Source organism: Colobus angolensis, unplaced genomic scaffold (assembly GCF_000951035.1).
Source record: "Colobus angolensis palliatus isolate OR3802 unplaced genomic scaffold, Cang.pa_1.0 Scaffold24, whole genome shotgun sequence".
Classification (NCBI taxonomy): domain Eukaryota; kingdom Metazoa; phylum Chordata; class Mammalia; order Primates; family Cercopithecidae; genus Colobus; species Colobus angolensis.
In genome coordinates, this window is record NW_012115599.1 from 805,274 (window position 1) to 827,460 (window position 22,187).

General features: G+C 54.5%; 1 protein-coding gene across 1 annotated transcript; it reads right to left on the reverse strand.

The window, feature by feature from the left end:
- Positions 1–5,657: 5,657 nt before the first annotated feature.
- Positions 5,658–22,181, reverse strand: EMX1 (empty spiracles homeobox 1). The gene is made up of 3 exons (XM_011945177.1): positions 21,964–22,181; positions 15,808–15,992; positions 5,658–6,204 (listed from the first exon to the last, which is right to left on the reverse strand). Exons 1-3 carry the CDS (start codon positions 22,115–22,117, stop codon positions 6,037–6,039), a joined length of 507 nt encoding a protein of 168 aa, XP_011800567.1. The 5' UTR covers positions 22,118–22,181; the 3' UTR covers positions 5,658–6,036.
- Positions 22,182–22,187: the final 6 nt, after the last annotated feature.

The following is a 22,187-nucleotide window of genomic DNA, read 5'->3' on the forward strand; positions in this document are numbered from 1 at the left end:
GGGTGGGGATGGGGATGGGGAAGGAGAGAAGTGAAGATTCAGGACTGCTCAGCTCTCCGTGAGGGTGGCAGAGAGAAGTAAGGGATGACCGTAGGTTCCTGGCGTAGGCAGCAGAGAAGGGGCCATTTCTGAGCTAAGGCACAGAGAAGGAAGAACAAACCCACAGGAAAGGGGATGCAGTCCAATTTCCAAGGCATCAGAGGCTCCTGGGAGATAACCAAGTGGACACCAAGAGATGAGGAATTGCTGGTCTGGAGCTCAGGAGACAGGTAGGGATGGGAAATGTGGATGTGTCTGTTATCCATGTCTAGGGAGCATCTGGAGCTGGAGGAGCAGAGATGGCCACCCAGGCAAAGGAGGTGGGGTGAGAAGAGGAGGACTGGAACGGAGCCCTGAGGAGCCCCACCTCTGAGGCCTGGGCAGAGACGAGGAAGCTCAGCCACAAGGGACGTGTCAGGGCTGAACTGCATCCTCCAGAAGTCATCTGTTGAAGTCCCAATGCCTCGTGCCTCAGAATGTGACTGTCTTTGGAGACAGGGTCTTTACAGAAGTAATTAAGTTAAAATGTGGTTATTAAGGTGGGCTCTCATCCAAACGAGAATCCAAAATGACTGATGTCCTTTTAAGACGAGAAGATTGGGATGCAGCCATGCTAGAGGAAGAAGCTCCTGTGAAGACGAAGGCACCATCCACAGGCCAAGGAGAGAGGCTTCAGAAGAAACGCGTCCTGCCAACCCCTGACCTCGGGCTGGCAGCCTCTGGTGCTGGGAGGGAATAAATTTTGGTTGTCGAAGCCACTCAGTCTGAGGTGCTTTGTCGTGGGGCCCCAGCACACCAAGGCAAGAGGCGAGGAAGGCAGGGAGGGCATGGCATTCCAGAGGACATTGATGGGAGTGCTCCAGGTAGAAGGGGCTTCCACGTACCTCACTGAGGCAGACAGGTGAAGGGAGACACGGACCAAGGCGGGCCCCATGGAGGACCCAGAGAGAAGGGCCTCAGTGGGATGTGGTCAGGGCAAAAGACAGATCTTCACAGGTCAGAAATCAGTAGGACTCCCGTGGATGGCCGGCGTAGCTAATTCCTTCATGAAATTTAGCTGATGGGCAGAAGTGGGGCATTGTGGAGCTGAGGGGGTGCTTAGAAGGTGGACCCTCAGGCAAGAATCAGAAGAGACTGTCACAAAAAGAGGAAGAACAGCCTAGCAGTGAGCTGCTCCAGGCAGGGAGACTCTGAAGCCCAGGTTGGAGGTGGGGGTTAGGGGTGGGGTTCTCCTGGGCCAGAAGGAGAGAAAGTGGCGGGTGGTGACAGGAGGCAGGTGGAGAGGATGGGCTGGCCACAGGCAGCGTGGGGGTTGAGGGTAAGGAGCCCCCGCCCCTCCAGATCCACTGTGTGTCTGTCCACCTGCTCTGTCCCTGGAAGCTAAGGGCTGGCTGTCTGGCTTCCACCACCAGGAGTCCCAGCAGGAGACTGGGGGATTGGAGGAGTGACACTGGGGGATTTTTCCCTCCTTGTCCCTCCTGCCATCTCTGGGCCTCTCTGTACCGAAGGTTACAGCTCCTACCTGGGGGCCCTCTCCAGCCAACTCCCCCAGATTCCAGTAGCTGCCGCTGGTCCTTCCTCTTCAGGCCTCAGGGCCATATGGGCTCCCCATTGTTACCAGCTCTGGGGTACTGCACTATCCCTGTGGGTTCCCCAAAATTTAATTGTTCCTGTAGTAAACTCTCCAAGTGCTCTATTTAAAGGTACCATCTGACCGATGCAAAGGTGTCCCCTTCCAGGACTGTCTCTGAAGGTGGGAGTAAGGCCCTCTGCTCAGTCAGAGGGAAGAGAGGTTTGGAGGGTGGGCAGCAGAGGACTTTGCAACAGGGCGAGGCCTCAGCTGAGGCTGGGACCTGAAACATTGAGGGGCGCCATCCCACACACCTGCCTACTGTCCTCATGGACTCAACTGCACGGGCGGGTGGAGAAGCAAGTTCAAGCAGGGTTTCAATTCTGCCAGCCAGGTGCAACCAAGAAATAGTGGGACACGGGTGTGTCGGAAAGAGCAGAGGGGGCTGTGGCCTAGGGGCCCCCACAAGGTGCCACACTGCTGCAGAGGGAAAGGAGCAAGCCAGCAAATGGGAAGAGCTCAGGGTTCGACGGGAAGACATCTGAATGTGTGATTTGAGAGAAGGCCCCATTCTGGGCTCTGATCATCCCTGAGAGAGGGTGGTGAGGGGGAGATGAGGGAATGAGAGGCTGGGATGCTAGGTGGGTTGTCCATGCAGACCCCAAGATCTGGGGGACAGGAAGACTGTAAGCCGTAGCCACAGCTTTTAACAAATGAGGGGGCATGACCGGGCCACGCAGCCACAGACGGCACACGTGCACAGCCGCACACATGCACAGCCGAACGCCCACAGGCACCCACACAGTCACACTCACGCGCACGCCCACAGCCCTCCCAGACACTCCAAACACCCTCACATGCACTCACCCTCACACACACCCTAGACAGCAGATGGGGCGCTCGGGTAATTGGTTAAACCTGTTCCGATGTCTGGCTCCGCCTTGGCAGCACCCGTCTGACAGGAAAGCTGGCTGGGCCTGCACCGCTCAGCCTGCTGGCCGCCCCTCCCCTCTTCTCCCCTTGCCTGCAGGGATGCCCTGGAGCGGGGCTATAGCAGAGGCCTGTGGGCCTTGGCCGGTTCCCTCTGGACACAGCCTGGTTCACTTAGCCAGGGCGCCTTGATGCCTCCCGGGAAGCCGTCCCAGCACGTGTGAGGAGGAGTTGGTGCAAACCAAGTGCAGAGATGCTAGGAGCGTGAGCTGTACTGCTGCGAAGGCCGTGGGGATGAGTCCTGGAAAGTTCCACGGACAAGAGAATGTGCAAAGATCAGTCCCCGAAGGTGAGGGTGTGGATGAGGCCACCAGGGTTCAGAACAGGCCCCCTGAGCTCCCTCTACTTCAGCCGCACACAATTTGGAGCTCCTACAGGTGTTCATGATACCTCAGCCCACGAGTTCTGCAGGCCCCAGGAGGCCCAGCCCAGCTGAGGGTAGTGGCTGACCTGGGCCCCCTCGGGGAAGGCCTGGCCACGCAGTGCCTGCACGTGGAGGCCACCAGCAAGCTAGTGTCCGTGGGTCCTCACCCTCTGCAGGGCCCCTGCTCCCCAGGTGGGAGGAGCCGTTGGGGGAGGGAAGGGAGCAGCAGTCCTCGTCTTCTTCCCTTCTCGGCTGCATCTGTGTCTCTTCGAGAGAGACTTTGGTTTGTTCCCTGGAGAGGGCCCAAAAACTCCCAAATTAGCAAACCTGGCAAGCCCGCAGCTCAGAAAATAGTTCATCCTGATTCCATGTTTTTCAGGCTCACAGAAGCCTTTATTAATGAAGTCACAACACCAATATTTACCGTCTGCAGGGAGAGGCACAACATGGGGGGTGGATGGGAGTGCGGCAGGGACTCCCCGCCCCGCCCCCCGCAGGCCTGGCCTCAGGAGATTGGCAGGTTTCCTTGGATCCCTTCCAACCCTTTATTCGGATGACAGGGGGTGCTCTGCTGTGATCTTCCTGGACCCCCTCCCCGTACCAAGTGAGGCAGGATCTTGAGAGGAACAGCTCATCCCTGTCTCTGTCCCCCACTGGGGCCAAAAGGATGACTCTTCCTCCCACCTTCCTTCCACACCTGGGCATGTGTGCTCCCAGAAGTGATCCCACCTGCTTGGCAGTGAGGGTCGCCACGTGGGTTAATCTGGATTAGGACTTTCAAGACGCGCAGAATGTATTCCTGACTGATGGAGGGAGGGAGTGTTGGGATGGGACAAAGCCCTTTGGTTTCTAGCATTGACTGGACACAAGTGAGGTGGGCAGAGGCGGAGGGGACACACTGAGAGTGCGAGTGGGATCTGGGTCTGTGCTCCCAGCAGAATGACCTTATGTGCTTGGATCCCTGCATGTGGCCCAGGCAGCAAGGCTGGGCCTCTGACATCTTTCCAGTGAGTTCAACATTGATCAAGCACCCAACATTCCACGTGGGAAGAACAGCATGAGCGAAGGCACAGCACAGGGAAAACCTGTGGCTCCCTCAGGGACAGGGATGGGGACGCTGAAGCAAAGGGTACCAGAAGCAAGGCAAGAAGAGGGGCAGAGGGGCTCAGAAGGGGGTGACTCTGCCCTGTTTGGGTGCAAGGAAGAGAAATCTAGCTGCAGCATGGAGGGCCTCCTCTGAAGCGGGCCTCATCCTTGACATTCACAGAAATCTCCCTAGAGGAGCAGGGCCCAGGCCAGGCCAGTGGCAGGAGCTGGACAGGGGGGCAGCGGGGGGGGCTGCACTAGGGAGGTGTGGTTGGGAAGCCAGTCTAGACTCAACCCACCGGATGGGAATGGATGGGGCTGGGGAAGAGGAGAGGAAGCTTGAGGAAGATTCCCAGGTTTCCTGTAGCTTGGGAAACTGTGTACATGGCTAATGCTTTTTGCCGAGGTGGGTGATTCTGGAGAAGCACAGATGGGGAGGTGAGTCCTGTTGTGGATGTATTGGCTTTGAGGTGCTGAGGGGCAGGGGGTGGACCAGGCAGCTGGCTTGATGGGTCTGCAGCTCAGCAGAGGTCAGCTAAAGACACAGACCAGGGAGCCAAAGAGAAGTCCTGGAAGTGGATGTGAACCCCCGAGGCAGAGGGCACAATGAGGAGGCAGGGAGAGCAAGGACTGACCTGGGTGTGGCCAGAGGTGACAAGGCATGGATGACACTGAATGAGCTCAGGCTGGAGGAGGAGTCAGAGCTACCGAAATGAAGGCAGAGCAGGGTGGGAGAATCCAGGAGGGCATGGCCAACAGATCGGGGAGCAGGTGAACCCAGACAGGAAGTGGTTGAGTTTGGCCACAAGGGAGTGGCCAGTGACTGTAGTTGGTGACTGTCAGCACCAGCAGAATGGTGGCATGGAGGCCAAAGAGCAGAGGTTTCATGAGCACATGGGAGGTGAAGAAGCAAGAGGGGTCTGGATGTAGTAAGGGAAAGACTAAGGAATGCAGATATGCTTGTCAAGAAACCTTCATCCTGACAAGTGGGACAAACAGAAGGGCAGGTGAACATAAGAGCTCAGCAGGTCCCAGCACGTTGCTCTTTCTTGGGCTGAGGAGGCCCTGAGTCACTGGGGACTGGATGCAGGCTCAGCCTTAAGCCCTGTCTCTGCAGTCTTAACCTGCCCAGGGGTTCTCCCAGGACGGGTGAGCATCCTGGTGGGCCCACGACTTCGGTCTGGAACCGTCAGCCTTTGTGAGTGGTGTTCCCTCCCCCAGACCCCAATCCTCCCCTTTCCTCTGGTTTCTCCTGAACTGGAGAAGCCACCAGAGTCTCTAGGCAGAGGGAAGCACTCTCTGTCTCCCACTGAATTACCTGGGCCTGATTCCCACCCCTCAATATGTTAAGAAAGACCTGGGCCTGTCCTCCCTCAAGATACAGCATGGCCCTTCCCTATGTCTAGCCTGTTTCTCTTGCTGTGGAGATGGAGGTAGAGACCAGGTCTCCCAACAAAAGAGAGGAGTTAATGAATTACCCTTGCCCCCCTCCACCAGTACCCCACCCGGGCTCCCAGGCCCTGAACGCATTTGCTCTGCCAGCCCCCACTGGCCCTCAGAGCCAGAATCTACCACCCCAGGCTCTGGGGCTGGAGCTGGATGCCCGTGTCATTAAGAGAGAGACTTTTATTATTCCCATAGGGAAGGGAGACACTGGGGATCACTAAACTACAGTGGTGCCTGGAAAATAAATTAAAACAGAAACGCAGATTGGAGACACGGAGAGCAACTGGGAGGCTGCGGTGGCGGGCGGGCCCGCCCAGGCAGGCAGGCTCTCCGAGGAGAAGGCCAAGTGGTCCCAGGCCTCAGCCAGCCCATTGCTTGTCCCTCTGACAGTGGCAGCCCTGGACTTCAAGCCCTGCGGGGCCATGACTCCAGGCCTCCCCGAAGCCTGGCCAGGGAGTGGCCAGAGTCCAGCTTGGGCCCACGCAGGGGCCTGGCCAGCAGCAAGCAGCACTCTGCCCTCGTGGGTTTGTGGTTGCCCGCCCTAGTCATTGGAGGTGACATCGATGTCCTCCCCATTGGCCTGCTTCGTGGCGATGCGCCACCGGTTGATGTGATGGGAGCCCTTCTTCTTCTGCTCGGACTCAGGCCCTTCCTCCTCCAGCTTCTGCCGTTTGTACTTTGTCCTCCGGTTCTGGAACCACACCTTCACCTGGGCCAGGGAGGGAGGGGCACGGATGAGAAACTCAGGAGGCCCCCAGAGCAGCCACTGGGGTCTCAACACTCAGGCCGAGCTGAGAGCCTGATGGGAAGACCAAGGCTACATAGGGTTAGGGCCCCCAGGTCGGGGTCCCCTCTGGCCAGCTGCCCCCATGGGTCTAACATTCACAGAAGGGGATGGCGGGGCAGGAAGAGGACACAGTGGGCCAGAGAGAAGGGTGTTTTTCCTGTTCCTCTCAAACAAAGGGTCACAGAGCTGCTGCGCATCCCAGCTCCTCTAGCCCCAGCAAAGCCAAGCCAAGGTGGAGGAGCGCAGGCTCTGGAAGCTGGCAGACCTGGGACTCCACGAGTTTCTAGGGGAGAGATCATAATCGCTCCTTCAGAGTGGATGTGAGTAGTAAATGAGGGAGCCTATGACCCACTGTGTGGGTTCCCATGAGCTCCCACAGGGCCTAAAGTGGACACCACCCCATGGGCCAGCCCCATGCTCTTTCCCATACACAGGCAGAGTGGGCATGGTTTCATAACCAGGGGTGGTGTTTATACCAAGAGCAGTGCCTGGACAGCCAGACTACCCCTGGGGGCACAGAACCCGCTGCTAGAGACTCCAACCTCACACAATGTGTGGTCTCCTTCTTCAGGGGTGGCTTTCTTAGCAACCTCATGTAGCTCTCTCCCACCCATCATCAGAAGTGGAGCTGTAGAGGCTGGAGCTGGGCAGGTGGGGGGCCTTGTCCCTCAGGTGCCAGCTCCTCAGGGTAGTGAGGCCTCATTCTCCTTGGACAGACAAGGACAGGGAGGAGGCGGGTCTGAGGGCAGTGTTCTGCCCTTCACGGGCAGCTCTAGACCTTCTGTCCCCACAGCACTGGCTCCTGCAGCCCATCCAGATGTGGGAACAGTCAGGAGAAGCCCAGGGGACAGAAGCGAGCTCCACTTTGAACCCAGGGAGCCCGCTCTTCTGTGTCTGGCAGTGAGAGCCCTGGCAAGGTACAGGGTGGGGTTCAAACAGAACCTGGACAACCATCCTCCATGTTGGAGGAGGCATGAGGCAGAGGACAGGGCTATGGTTCTAAGCCATCTCCTCCAGGAAGCCTTTTTTCCCTCCTCCTCCGGTATCTGTTCAGTGTCCAGGATACAGCCCTTCATGTCCTCTCATGCATAATCTGGGAGGCTTGTCCTGGCTCCTGGACTGGCCTTAGTGCTTGTGGGCTGTGGAGAAAGCCTTCATCTGTCAACTCTCCCTGACTCCGTGGTTCTTTACTTGGCTTTGCAGAGTCAGGCCAGACCCACACCGTCTTCAGTGTTGGCAGGAGGATCCTGGGTACTGATTCTCAGCTAAGTCCCTTCCCCCTCGGGGCTTCAGTCCTTCATGCATAGAAGAAATGTTCTGGGGACTCTTGCAGCACCAGGGCACCTCTTGGATTCTTGCTCCAGAGGGCCCCTGGGGGAGGAGGTGCAGAGGGCAGGCTCCAAGGCCCGGATGGTTTCCAGGAAATGACAGCACATTCAAAAGCAAGTAGGTGTGGCCAACTGCAGCTGTGCAGACGGTGCTGCGTGGCAGAGTTGCGGGTGAGGAATGGTGGGTAGCCTCTTAGTTTTGGCAGGAGCAATGATGCTGAGGGGAGATCCTTGAACCCTGGGCAGGGCTGAGGGCAGGCCTCAGAAAGACTGCTAGGTCCAGGCCCTGCTCCTAGAGAACTGGGTAAAGCACAGGCCTTAGCCACAAGGCCAAGGAGTGCATCCAGAGGCAGACCTGGCCCCTGTGCCCTGCAGATGGTTTCATGCCCAGGAGGTGCTTCCCCTACACTCTTCCCAGGCAGTCCTCTCTGTCCCACCTACCCCAGGACCTCCCCTCACAGTCTCTTCTTGCCAGGACTTCCACTGTGCCATCTGCCCTGGTTTGAGAGCACTGATTTTAGAGCACTGGCACGGGGATGGGGGTAGCTGGCACTGAGTGCTTGCAGAGCAGCCAGCCAGGGGCTGGAAAGCTGGCCCAGGAAGGGTTGGTGCCCGGCCTCGATGGATGGAGTGAGGGCAAGGGGATTCTCCCCTCATTTCCAAACCCATACCCTGCATATCTCACCTAGGCCGGCCGTGGAGGATGGCAGAGGCTCTGGGCACAGGCTGCTGGACTCCAAGCCCACCTATCTTTGGGCACAGGGCCACCTGGACCCTGGGTGGTTCTCAGCACAACCATTTGGCAGCAGCCTGGCCCCTGCCCCCCACCCTGGAGCCTGCTGTGACTGTGCCAGCCAGTGGGCGGGTGAGCTCACCCTGCCTCCTGCGCGTGACTCAGGGCCGGATGCAGGGCCGGGGCGTCATTCCTGAGAAGCCCAAGTGGGCTGGCCGAAGGTGACCGTCAGGTGATGCAGGCAGTACCAGGGACCAAGGGCCCTTTTCTGTACCTTCCTCCTTCCACACGCATTTCCAAGTGTCCTTCAGGAAGGAGACTGACGGTCACATTGGCCTGTAGTGGGATGGGCCCAGCATGCTGCCCCTGTCTAGCAACACTGGCTCAAAGAAGGAAAGCTTTGGATGGCGACTTCAGGCACAGGATAGGCCAGAGGCAGCTTCCTAGGGCACCCAAGTGAAAGGTGATTCTGAGTATTTTCTCCATGAAAAATACTGGGGTCAAGTAGGCATCTCTCTAGAAGCAGGGACATAAACCCTCTCCCTGTGCAGCCTGGCCATCTTCCGGAGAACAGCCTTGGGCTGAGTGTCCAGATGCTGTTTACAAAGACTGCAATAACAGGGTGGTGCTTATGACTTCATAGCATTAGTGGAAACGCCAGGATGCACAGGGCTGGCACGGTGTGATCATAACCATAGAAAAACAAAATCTACACACGGGGAAAAAAGACTAGAAGGAAATGTACCCAAAGTGTGGGTGATGTTTCTTTCTTCTTTCTACTTTTCTGAATTTTCCTTAATAGATTATTGATAATGGTAGTTATTTTTTACTTGGTAAAAGAAAAGGAACTGGGCTCTGAGGGTATTAGGAGATGAGAGTGACATTTCATGACCTCTCCAACCTACAGGCAACTCTGGATCCTCCAGACCCCCTTCCCTAGAGAACACAGGCCCTGGAAAGGAGCTGGATCATACGGTGTGGCTTGGAGGCTGGATCTGTCCTGCACATGCCTCCCCATCCCCAACACAAACACACTACTCACCTCTCTCTAAGCCCCAAGGTACAGCTGGAATGTTGGCTGGAGGACCCCTTGCCCACTCTGACCTCTCTACTGTAGCAAGAGGTCCCTTGTGGTCTCCCAAGTCCTCACTTCACTGAACGTCTCAGTTTCTCAGAGGCCAGATCCTTCCAAAAGTCTCTGTTTTCCTGAGTTACCTAACCTGGAATACTCTCCTTTTTTTTTTTTTTTTTGAGGCGGAGTCTCGCTCTGTCGCCCGGACTGGAGTGCAGTGGCCGGATCTCAGCTCACTGCAAGCTCCGCCTCCCGGGTTTACGCCATTCTCCTGCCTCAGCCTCCGGAGTAGCTGGGACTACAGGCGCCCGCCACCTCGCCCGGCTAGTTTTTGTATTTTTAGTAGAGACGGGGTTTCACCGTGTTAGCCAGGATGGTCTCGATCTCCTGACCTCGTGATCCGCCCGTCTCGGCCTCCCAAAGTGCTGGGATTACAGGCTTGAGCCACCGCGCCCGGCCTGGAATACTCTCCTTAGCCTTCAAGACACTGACCTGATGTTCCTTGATGGGCCTGCCCCATCACCTGCCTGTAGTTCCTTAGTACCTCTTCCCAGTTTCAGTAACAGTGACTCCCACTGTGCACTAATTTACTTATTTACATCTATCTCCTCACCAGACTATGAGACTGGAGAACCAAAGTGGTATGTTAGTCCCAGTGCCCTGCCCAGAGGACATGTTCCATGTATAGTCATCTGGCTGGACAGGCCTATGCTCTAGGCAAGAGGTACCTGGGCCAGACCTGGAAAACAGGAGAAAATGAATAGAAGAGGGGCAGAATTCTAATCAGCAAAGGGTTTGAGAAGTGCTCAATGATAGAGAGACAGGATCTTTTTCTTAGTTTTGTGGACACTTTTGCAAGAGGGCCAGTTTTTAATATTCCACATGGTAAATTGGATTGGCCACTTTTAGGGGAAGTTGGAGGAGGGAGACCTACTGCTGGGCGGAAGAAGGGTTGGCTTGAGTCAGGCAGAATGAAGAAGGTGAAACTGCTATGGATGAATGAATCAATTTGCTAGAGGATTGATCAATGTATGCATTAATGAATGAAGACATGCATGCAAGAACAAAGGGAAAAATGAACTAACAAACAAGCAAACTACAGCTCCAGCCAATATTTCAGAACGAATCAGACTTTACTTTGGAATAATCTATTTTGAATGAACGAGGTCTGGATGCCTTCTTTTTCACCACTCCTGCAAATGGAAAGGCCTGTGGCTCCAGGCCCCTGCACACTTTCAGGTGAGTAAGTGTCCTGTTGTCAAAGATTTCAAATATCCCAGAATGGACAGGAGCCTGGAGACATCAATCAAGTCGCCCCTCAGCCTACTCTCTTCCCTGGGGACCCATTTCCTATCATTTGATCATGTGGGCTGTTCCCACTCTCGAGGTCAAGCCCAATGCCATGCTAAGTTCAACCTTCACCCCAGTAAGCTGAGGTCACCTCCAGCTCCTCACCAACCATAACCATAATCTCCCTAAGCCTCCCTGTCTCCTCCTCTTTCAGCCCAGCCTGGACCCTTCCTTTCTCTCTCTCAGGGAGACATCATAAGATTTACCTCAGGACATGTCCCCAGTCCCAGCTCCTCACAGAACCACTCTAATCTCCTTTATCTCCCCCTCATCCTCCCACACAGGACTCCTAGAACATGAGATGCAGAAGTTCTTGAAGAAAAGCCAAGACTTAGACAAGAGATACGGACACACCGTGAGCTAGGAACAAATGTCTCTTGATTTCTTCCTAAAATTCAGGTCACTTGGATATCCCCCTCTTATCCATCCCTCTAAGGGCAGAACATTCCAGAGCAGGAAAGGACCCTCCAAATCCTCCTTTCCATGCCTCTGAGGGGAAAAAGCCATAGGCAGGTGACTGTAACTCCTGCCTCCCAAGATCTCCCTGCCTTGGACTCCAAGATGGTGGCTGGTCTTGACAGCTCCTGCTCTATCTTCATCTGCCTGCCTCAAACCCTCCCCTTCTTTCCCTCCAACGTAGGATCCTAAGCATCCCCCCAAGCCTTCCAGGTCTGAGGCCTCCCAGAGCCATCTTCTCAAGCATTTCTATCCTGATACCCCTCAGCCCACAGCTGTGACCTCAAGGGGACCCTAGTCATTCATCCTGTGCATGCTTCACAAGTGTGCAAGCTTGGCACTTAGCCTTCATCACTCAGTGAGCAATCTTCAGAGCCACAGACCACGTTTCTGTACCCTTTGCCCTCACTGCTCAGCTAAACTCTAACCCAGACAAGGTCAAGAAACACCTGCTGATCTCTTCAGAGCAGAAGGAGTAGCTGGAAACACTGACCAGTTGATCAGCCTGGAGCAACCAGGTGCTTTCTCTCACTCCCCCTAAAACTAACTTACCCCTACCCCCGACACACGCAAACACACACTGAAGCATGCAAGCTGCACTCCATGTCATGTGACTGCCTAATGGCATCCAATGTGTACCTATGCCATCATCTGACCTTTGGGCATCAATCACATGAAGCCCGCTGGTGCCCCACATGGTGGGCAGGCACACATTGCACACACCCATTACACACACTTATTAAACTTGAGCCTCTGCAATGACCCAGGCCCAAGTCTGCCCAACCAGCCACCAGGACTGAAGCTTAGACTGGTACCTTCTTGGTCATACTACAGGGTGGCACCCAAGCAGTGAGGAACAAGTCATTAGAACCTGAAGGGAGAACTAGCCCTTGCCCAGGGCTCTTCCCTCACCTCCTAGATTGAGGCACTAGCTATCCCAGCACAAATACCCCCTCCCACTAAACATATATGGTCACCCAGTTTGCCCACGTCCCAGCACCCGGCTGAAGTTTTGGGAGTGCACGGACCTCTGAGCTCTGGATTAAGAGCTCACTCACATACTGATCTGAGTAACCCTCCGAGAAGTTTTATCCACAAACTGGTATATGCGTAATTTAAATCAACAATCAGCTGTGAAAGTACAAGGGAAAAATAGAAGGAGAGGGACAGGGAGGGAGCAGTGACAGCAGAGAGCAAGGGGAATGATTGATAAAGTTAGTGTGTATTTGTATGGGCAAAGAGAAATGTGCTCATTAATTCAATACATGTTTATTGAGCATCTACTCCATCCCGGGCACTGAGCTGGGCCCTGTCAGAGATAGACAGGCTTGGCCTCTGCCTCCCAGAGCCAAGGTGCTCAGGCCTGTTACTCATCATGATCACCCAAAGGACTGTTTTTAAACTTTTTCCTGCACCCTATCCTGGACTTCCTAAGAGAATCTCCTGGGTGAGGCCCAGGAATCTGTATTTTAAGATCTCCCTGAGAGATGCATGCTGCTGGTCTACAGATTGATGTTTGGACATGGCAGATAATTAAGTAATAACAACAAAGTTTGATGCAAATCATGATAGGCAGGGGTTGTGTGGTGAGCTCTGAGAATGTGGAGGAGGGAGTATACAGAAACACAGAGAAGTAGAATGTAGAGGAGCCACAGAAACTCAGGGCTAGAAAAAACCCTGGAATTTGTGTCATTCAATCTCACAGTTATAGAAACCGAGGCCCAGACCCAGAGAGAAGACAAAGCCAGAGCTAATAAGATAATAGATAACCATTACCAGACATATGGATATACTGTTCGTCAGTTGCTAAATAGCTCGATGAAGTTTGAGATGAACGGTGGACACACGGAAGGTAAAGTAGATGACAAAGATAATGAACAAATGGGTAAATAGTTCTTATTGTTAGGAAGAACATATAATTAATAGAAAATTGGAAATATAAATTAGCCAGTTTTGGGGAGGCAGTTTAATGAGAGCAGACAGAAGTAGATGGCTAGATGTAAAACAGCCACGGGGAGGGACAGATTAGAGAGCTCTGAGAGACAGATACAGATATTAACAGTAGAAATGCATGGCAGGGGGGTTGATGGGGGTGACTGATGCCTGACAAATAGCTGATAGCTGGAAATGACAGGTAAGCTTGCCTGGTAAGTACCAAGAGGTGGATAGAGAAGTAGTTAATTATATAGCCTGGCTCTAAATGATAAGTTATGAGGGCAACAGAAAGACAGTGTTGATGATGGAAACTGCATAAGGCAGGAAAAACACTGGACTAAGAGGACACCCAGGTTTGGATCTTCTTATGCTTCTAATCCAACATACTACCTTAAAGGGACGGGGGACGGGGGTTAATATTATTTGAGCTCATATGAGGTAACTTTAGTCATTAAACAACCTATTTTCTCGATGAGGAAACCAGAGCTCAGAGAGGTTAAGTGACTTGCCCAGGGTTACACAGTAAGTTAGCAGGGAGGCAGGTATTTAAAATGGTGTTTGCCCACCTGGGAAGCTCTGCCCAATCCATCTCTCCATCTCAGTCTTCACCTGGAAGGACAGGCTGCCACAGGAGGTTCCTCAGGCTAAAACCTCCCCTCATTCTTTTTGTTGTACCATATGCAAAAAGCAGCTCATTTACAGATGGGAAGAAGATTAACCCTAAGTTTTGATAGTTAATGAAGCTGGATACATTTATGTTATTCTATCTGGTTTCATTTTAAATATACGTTTGAAATGTCTCATAATAAAAATGAAAGAAACAATCAGTCCGTTTACTAACTGGCATTGTTAGGAGCAAATATTGACAGGCATCTAGGTTCAGTTTGAAAGAGAGTTAATTAAAAATGCTCTCACTGAGCTAAAAAATTGAAAGTTTAAAAACAATGACATTATTTCAACAAGTGTTCATCTGTGGGTGGTAGAGGATTAAAAACCGTTTTTGTTTTCTTACACTTCTGCAATTAAAATTTAATAAATATTACTGTTTAAATGAGGTTAATTATAAACACCATTCTTAAACTAACACCTTGTCTCAAACAATAATTTTAAAACACTGCCCGGAGGGAAAAGGGAGTGTTATTTTATTAACTTATATTTTAAAAACATATCTTTCTTTGAAACGTTTTTAAAATTCACTCTTGTTTTGTAAGCTTTTCCCCTGCAGTTAGAACAGCCCAGCAAGCATGTCTGAAAATGCACGGGTCCTGCCTCCGACCCATGAGCGATTTGTAGATTGTTAAGTGGGGCATCAGACAGATATGACAATAGATGCCAATAATGCCACCAGAGGAGGAGAGGGTGAGGTCCGCCGAAGAAAGCTGGGGATGAAGTTTGGGTCTAGGCTCCCTCACTAACCCCCTTCCTACTTTGATTGCTAAAGGGAGGCTCCGGCTGCCCCCCATGCCGGGCATCTTCTCACTGCCCGGGATTTGGGAGGGGACGATGGTGTAGTAGGGGCGAGACCATGAGGAAAAGGGCAGCGGAAGGTGAAAAGTCAGCTGGGAGGTAGCTGGGGGACCGTGGAGCCGGCCTCTCGCAACTCTGGGAGCCAGCAGGCACGCAAGGCCCATCCAGAGACTGAAATCCAGCTCCAGGGCAGCAGCTAGGCTGAGGGTTGCTGAGCCCCACTCCAACACGTAGGACCCGGGTGGACCAGGAGCTTATGCAGTGATCCCCAGGCAGCATTTATTCACGGCAAAGTCTACTTACAATGAACCCAAATCCACCTCCCTATAACTTTCATCTAATTCTTTAATTTTTTCCCTTAAATTAATGATCATTTACAAAAACACTACACGGTAATTGTTAATTTCACTCAGTTCAAGCCCAGACACCGTTGGGGTTTATTCCTTCTCCCATTCGACAGCCTTTCCAGTGATTCAGAGCAACCCCTGCGTACCCGGGGTCTATTTCCCACCATGCCCAGGCCCCTCAAATGCTCTGCGCGCGCACACCGTGGCTTCCACAGCCCTACCAGACGGCCTGGGCCGGATCAGAGGAACCCTCCGGCCCCAAGCAGGAGCTGGCCCCTCCCTGGCTAAGCCCCTCTGTTGGTAGTCCGAGGACACCTGAGCTTTCTCCCCAGAGCCTCCCTTGGCTGGTGGACAGCCAAGGCCCCGCCAGTTTTGCCCAGGAACAGCAGCAAAGCCAGTGCGGACTGGCTCCCCGCAGGACTATGAGCGCCCCGCATAGTGGCGGGAAAAGGGCTGCAGTAATGCCAGGGCTGGGGCCAGCTCCAGTGGCCTCGGTGCTGCCTGCGCTGCCCTCTCCCCAAGCGACCCGCTTCCTCCAGAGAACCTGGTCCCTCTGTGAGGAGCTTTGGGAGCCGGGCTCGGGATGCAGTTTGCATTTACTCTGCCTCCTGCTAGGTCCTCAGCGCTTGACAAAAGTCCTGCGGCCTCAGCAGGCTGCACGCAGTCTCCAGGAAGGGGCTCTAAAGACAGGCTTGACTGCAGCGCCGCGAGGAATGGGGGCCTTTTGGAACCCAGCGGTGCTGGGCTGGGGCGGGCTCAGGGCCTCTCCTACACCCGCGCACCCTCATCTCGACCCGGGCTCCGGGCGCAGGGCAGGCCGCGACCGGAGGTGATTACCTGCGTCTCGGAAAGGCTGAGACTGCCGGCCAGCTGCTTCCGCTCGGCGCCCACCACGTAGTGGTTCTTCTCGAAGGCGCGCTCCAGCCGCAGCAGCTGCGAGGGCGAGAAGGCCGTACGGATCCGCTTGGGCTTGCGTGCGAAGGGGCCGTGCAGAAGCAGCCCGTCCTGGGGCACGTCGCTGGCTGCGGCCCCGCCGCCGACGGCAACACACGCAGGTACAGACAGAGAGAAGGGGTGCCGTGAGCCGGGGCCCGGCAGAGCCCGGCCTCCCGCCCTGCTCCCACGCGCCCTGCCCTCTCCATTCCTTGACACGCACACACACGCCATTTCTCCCTTTGCCCTTTTGCCGCCCCGTCCCTAAGTCCACTCCCCTCCTCGACACCTCCCCACACCAGAGAGCCACTCCGCGGGGGTACGCGGGGAATAACAGCACTCCAGATCCCTCTGTTAGGCCAAGAGATGGGTCCAGGCCGGACAAGGCGGCGACTAGCCCAAATCCACAATGCCTGGGGCAGCGGAAGAGGCCAAAGGGTGGCGAAGAAAAGTCCCTTGGCGCTCTTTCTCCGCCCTTTCCCAGAGGCGCTGCCCTGGCCGCCAGTCCCAACGATTTGCTTTTAGTTAACTGGTCGCAAAGCATCTCCCTCCAAGAGGACCCACGATAGAGGCAGGGCCGGGGGTCAGGAAGGTGATAAGGGGAACAGCGGGGTGCCAGGCACCCCTTTGCCAAACACAGATTCAAGAACTAGCAGGTACCCAAGGAGCAATCCCTTCACACCTGCTTGCACTAGTCTTGTGGCTGAATGCTCAGGCTACTAGCTCATTAAAAACTCCTGCCAGCAGGCTCTAGCTCTGTCTTGCAGAGGGTATAAATAGGCCAGTGGCTAGGTCAGTGGTCCAGGCAGCACCTGCAAGTGGAAAGTCAGGCTCCTTCTTCCCCTTTCTCCACCTCTCTCTCCACCAGGCCTTGGCTGTCCAGAGACCCAGCCTCTAGAGTAAGCCCCCAAACCCCTACCCCAACACACACAGTGGAGACTCCAAGTACTGTCTGGTGGGAAAAGCTTCATCCCTGCTTCATCCCTGAATAGTCCCTTGCTAAAGAAACATGTGTATAAATATCTAGATGTCATCTTTCTCTCTAATATATATAGATATAGATATATTGGTTTCTGCATGGGCGTGTGTAAATATATGTTCCAGCCTCCCTACTGTCTTTTTTTCCCATCTACTGTATAGGATTTTTAGAGTGTGACTGTCCCTTAGCAAATGTTGGCCAGCATAGGGACTCAGCTCCCACATGCAGGAGGAAGGGATAACACTGGACTGGATGAAGCTGGGGTAGGGGAGATGGGGTCAGAAACTATCAATGCCAAAACAAGCCTCTACCCACAGCCCCTGTCTCAATGAACCCCCCACCCCCACCCCCGGCCACTAGGCCCTCACACAATCTCTGGCTTGGTTGCACATGCTAACAAGACTCAAAACAGGCCCTGACAAAATCGCCCATGGATTCTCATGCAACGGCACAGAAGAGCACCCTGTCGCACCAAAAACACAGAACCCTAGATGGAATATTTTGACAGAATTAGCTCTTGGGACTGACTGATCCAATTAATTTCTTCAGAGATAGCTACTGGTTGGACTTGATTTGACCTGTTGTTTTGCTCTAAGACAATCACCTGGATAATTCAGTTAACATCTTCCATCTCTGGAAACATCTATGTAAGTGAAGCAAAAGCACATAATTGAGATGCTGTAGCTAAAACTCTCCAGGCAACTGTGTTGGTGGAACTTGCCTGACCTTACTTACTCCAAGTCTCTGGGCTGTGGATACCTAAACAGGCAAAGTTTTTGCTGGAGTTTTCTGTGGAAAAGAGTTGCTAGGATTGTGGGGTAGTGCCTGGGAGGGGTCAGTCAATAACCTCCAATCATCTTATCAATTTCAACTGATTGGATCTGTGCGGCCACAAAAATGGTGGGACCACATCACAGGGAGATGGGTGAGGGACACCCCATTTGGTTATTCAAGTGGGGGCAGATCTAGGGCCCTCGGATCCGACTGAAGGAAGAGAAGTTTCACTTGGGATAGTGGAATAGACAGATGGTCAGGGAAGGTGGTCTGGCAGAGATGAGTAAAGAGCAGAAAAATATGGAGCCTGCTCCAGGTGGGGAATAAGGAAGATTAAAGTCTCTGGGGGTGGGGCCAAGTGAGGTGGGCCAGGGAAAGGTGGGTGGAAAGCAAATGCTTCTTGTTGATGTTAATAACTTGCCTTAAACAACAACATTGTTATGAACCTGGGTGAAGTCCCAGTAGTGGTTTCCTCTGGACAAATGAACCAGAGAGGGAGAGAGAACGCCTAGCTCATCCCAGCATTGGCAGGGTTTGGCCTCAGCTGCTGGGCTGGCCCAGGTTGGTCAGAAGTGAGGCTGCAGTGTGGAAAGCCCAGTAAGTGTGTGTGAATAGGATGCAGAGGTGTGAAGGGCAGTGTGGGGCTGAGGAAGCAGGTTTGCAGTCTGCCCCAGTGTCTGTCACTTAGTGACTATTTTGCGATTCTGTGGTATATGTCAGTCACCTGAGTGGTGGAGTGCTCTGTGTTTGTCTTTATAAACCCAGATGAGAGGATGAAGGCAACAAGCTTCTGTCCCAACATATATGCCCCTTTGCCTCAAGTCTGGTTATTTTAGGGGGATGCTAGGTTGCTTTGGGTCTACTTTACTGAGAAAATGGCCCCAGGTCATTGTCATGTCCAGTTGTGGTAGATAGCATGTCTCCTAAAGGGTATATTTACATGCAAGTGCAAAAACACAGGGGTCCTTTTAACCCCATGACAGAGAAGCAGGAGACTGCAGGATGAGTCAAGATGCTAAGTGATGACAGGTTATTTAATTCCAAAAGAATAAGGACATTTCCTGGTTAGAAAGAGGATGTTCAGTACAACACCAAACATCCTGAGAAACAGATCAATTGCTACATGTTTCTGCAAAGACAAGGGTGATGCCTTAGGTGCACAAGTACCTGTACCCACCCCCACCCCCCGACCCGTGGGAAGGAGGCCTGAACCACCCCTACCAAGGGTTCAGTTTCCCTTGCCTGGACCACAAGGGCAGAACAAACTTGGGGCTGGAGTGCGGCCTGTTTGGAGGCAGCAATTCCGGGCTGTGAGAACGGGCTGTCAGTTTCGGACTAGGACAGTTAGCAAAGTGGAAAGGGACTGGTATGGCCTTCCCTGAAGCTAGGGAAATGAATACCCCTCTCCCCCCACCCCCGGCCTCCCTACCTCTCCGATTTTTCTACAGTCACTCTTTTAGGGCCCCTTCAAGGCAATGGCTGGGAACTAGCACTAGGGACTCCCAGGAATGAGGAGGCTTGAGGTAGGAGCTGGGCATCCGAAGCACCCGGGGTCCGAACTGCAGTCTTCGAGCTGCAGTGTTCGCTGGAGAGGCCGCCGCCGGCCAGGGGCTTGGGGCCGGACGGCTGGGCGGAGGGCCCTAGGGCTAGAAGAAGGAGAGGTAGGACAGGCGGCGGAGATAACCTCATTCCCCGTCCTCCTGCCAGAACAAAGGCGACCTTAGAAGCTCCGGCCCATTGTCGTTGCGGGTCCCGGGGCGCTGGGTCTCTACACCCCCCTCCCGGCGTTGCTCCTAGACCCAGAAAGTTCCTGATCTCGGGGAAACAGTACCGAAATGCGGCCCACTCCTGGTCTTCGCCGGCTCCTCCCCTTCGGGCCTCGCGAGCGGCCCCGACCTTCGGGGTCCGGGACGATTCCGCATTCGCTTTTCCCCTTCCACCGCCTCGGTTAGCGGAGACGCCGCTTCCCTGCGCGCCGGGACCGCGCCGCCCGAGCGCTGCGCACAGAGCGCAGACATGTTCCTTTTCGTTCGTGTGGGGTTTCGTTTGTTGCATTAAAACGGGACTGAAATGAGCATCGCGGAGACCCGGTTCTCTAGAAAACGCGGCGCCGGAGGGCCCGAGACGGCTCGGCTCCTAGCCCCGAGGCCTGGCAGGGACTGGAGGGCGTGGAGCCGCCGGGGAGCGCGTCCGTCTGCAGCGGCGACGATGGACCGCGAAGCCACAGCGCTTCAGGGTTCGAAAAGTGCTTCAGTACCCAACGGATTTCCGGGTCCGAAAATGCAGCCACACTTGGCTCCATCTCCGCGTCCAGACTCGGTTCTTGAGAGAAAAATTCAACTGTTTGTGCAACTCGATAACGTACCCGCTGGGACTGATGGCTCAGGAAGCCGCGGCAATTTCCAGGAGGGTTTTGCGAAGGATTTATCCGCCTCGCCTCGCCTGGCTGGAGACGCTCAGAGCTGGAGCTGGATTTTTCTCGAGGCGCCCCCGGCCCTCGGCGCCCGGAGGCGGGAACCGCGGTGTGGAGGGCGTCAGGGGCTGGATTCGAAGCCGAGGGTGCGGCTCAGGATGCCGCCTCCGGACAAGCTGAACTCCTGGAGGCCACAGGACTTAGGAGCGGCCCCGCCCTCTCCTCCGAACCCCTAACCCTCCACCAGCCTCCAACCCGCCAGCCCCTCGGCCGCGGCGGCCCGCCGGTGGGCTCACATACTGCCCCAACTACAACTCGGCCCTTGGGCGCCAGGTTTTGAGACCCAGGCTTCGGATCGAGCCCACGGAGGACCAGGGTAGATTGCTCAGTTTTGAAGACATTCTCATATTATCGGTAAACATTTATTTTTAAGTGGCAGAAACTCTTGCCCAAGGCAGATGACATTGTAGGCATTTTTGTTTTTTTCGGATTTGGATTTGGGCAAGTCTTTGAAATCTTCAAAGAGGAGACAAGGCTGCCCACAACAATTCTTATTCTAGTAATTACATTCTCTGGTTTTGTGGCATCTGCCAAGTCAGGATCTATTGGCCAGGTGGGACTGAAAAAAATTGCCTGACAAATCGGGACCCGGGAAAGCGGTTTTCTGTGAAAGTCAGTGTCAAGAGATAATTTTCATTTTATTATCTAAATAACTGTGCCAAACATCTACTTGACTGTAGACCTAGACTATTGACCGTCACATTAGCTCCCGGAGCCGAAGCTCCAGCCATGTCCCTTTCATTTGTTTCTCTAAAAGCCGGGTTACCTAGCTCTGAGCCATAGACCCTTCTCACAAGGCTGAGGTCTGGTCTATACTAACAAAATAAAACTGTAAACTAAAGTGATGACTGTACAAATCAAGGCCACTCTTTAAAATAAAATTTAGAAAAAGAAAAAACAGAAAGAAAAGAAAAACTCCAACAAATTTCAAGGAAGAAAACGAACTTCAACAAATGCAACTCTTTTCTCCGCGAAAGACAAATAATTGAAACGTGTCCCTGTGTGTGTGTGTGTGTGTGTGTGTGTAAGGCCAGTGGAGGATCTTTATTAGCAAGCCGATTGCTGGGTGCAAACTCCGGGGTTCGGACGGGCTACGACCTTAAAAGCCCTCTGCCCCCGCCCCCTGCCCGGGAAAACTGTCCTCGGTATTCCAGCAGCCGGGTAGGCTCCCTCCCAAAGGCGACGAGCAATGGCGCAAGCCAGTTTGCTTACTGCAAACCTTCCCCACCTTGGGTAGGAGAGGCACGTGTGACTTCGAGAAGTCGGGCCAAGGTTGCTGAGAAATATCCCAAGACAGCCGGGCCCTCCACGCTGAACATTAACTCTACGACTCGCCCTCCCTGCTGCCCTTGCTTGCCACAGAACTGGAGCACGCGGATGGACTTTCCCCGGCCCTGACGCGCCAGCGAAGGCTGAAGTCTGGGAGGTGGTGGTGGACGTGCGAGCGATGCGTGGTGCCAGGTCAAGCCGGGTGGAGGGAGAGCGGGAGCAGTTGTACTCTGGGCTAAGACTGGCTCAGCCGGGAGAGAGAATTGGGCAGGCCGTGGCGAGGGCCAGTAGAGGCTCCGACAACGTGCCTGGGCTTACGTCCGAACTGGTATATTTTCTAGAAAAGCCTGGAGGTCTCCACCTACTTTCCTGGGAGGGAGACCAACGCGGCAGAGGCGCGGGTACAGCCCGCACGGCTGTTCCCTGCTTGGGAATCTACCTCCGCGGACCTGCAGCCTTCCCGGCAGTAACTTCTGAACGGCCCCGCGCGCCCCCGAGCCTCCCCCGCATCGCCGCAGCGCGGGCGCCGGCCGGCCGCCTCGGCGGGCACAGCGTGGGCACTCACCCTGGAAGCGGTGGCCGAAGAAGCGGTTCCGCAGGACCCAGGGGTAGAAATGGAGAGGGTCCCGGTGCTGGGCGCCGAAGAAGGAGTGCGGGGGCTGCAGCGGGGAGGCGCCCAGCTGGTGCGCCGGATGCACGGTCAGCGCGGGGTGGTTCATGGCCTCGGGGAACACGAGCTCTGGCCCACCGTAGAGCGAGCGGCCCGCGCCCGCGGAGGCCGCGGCAGGG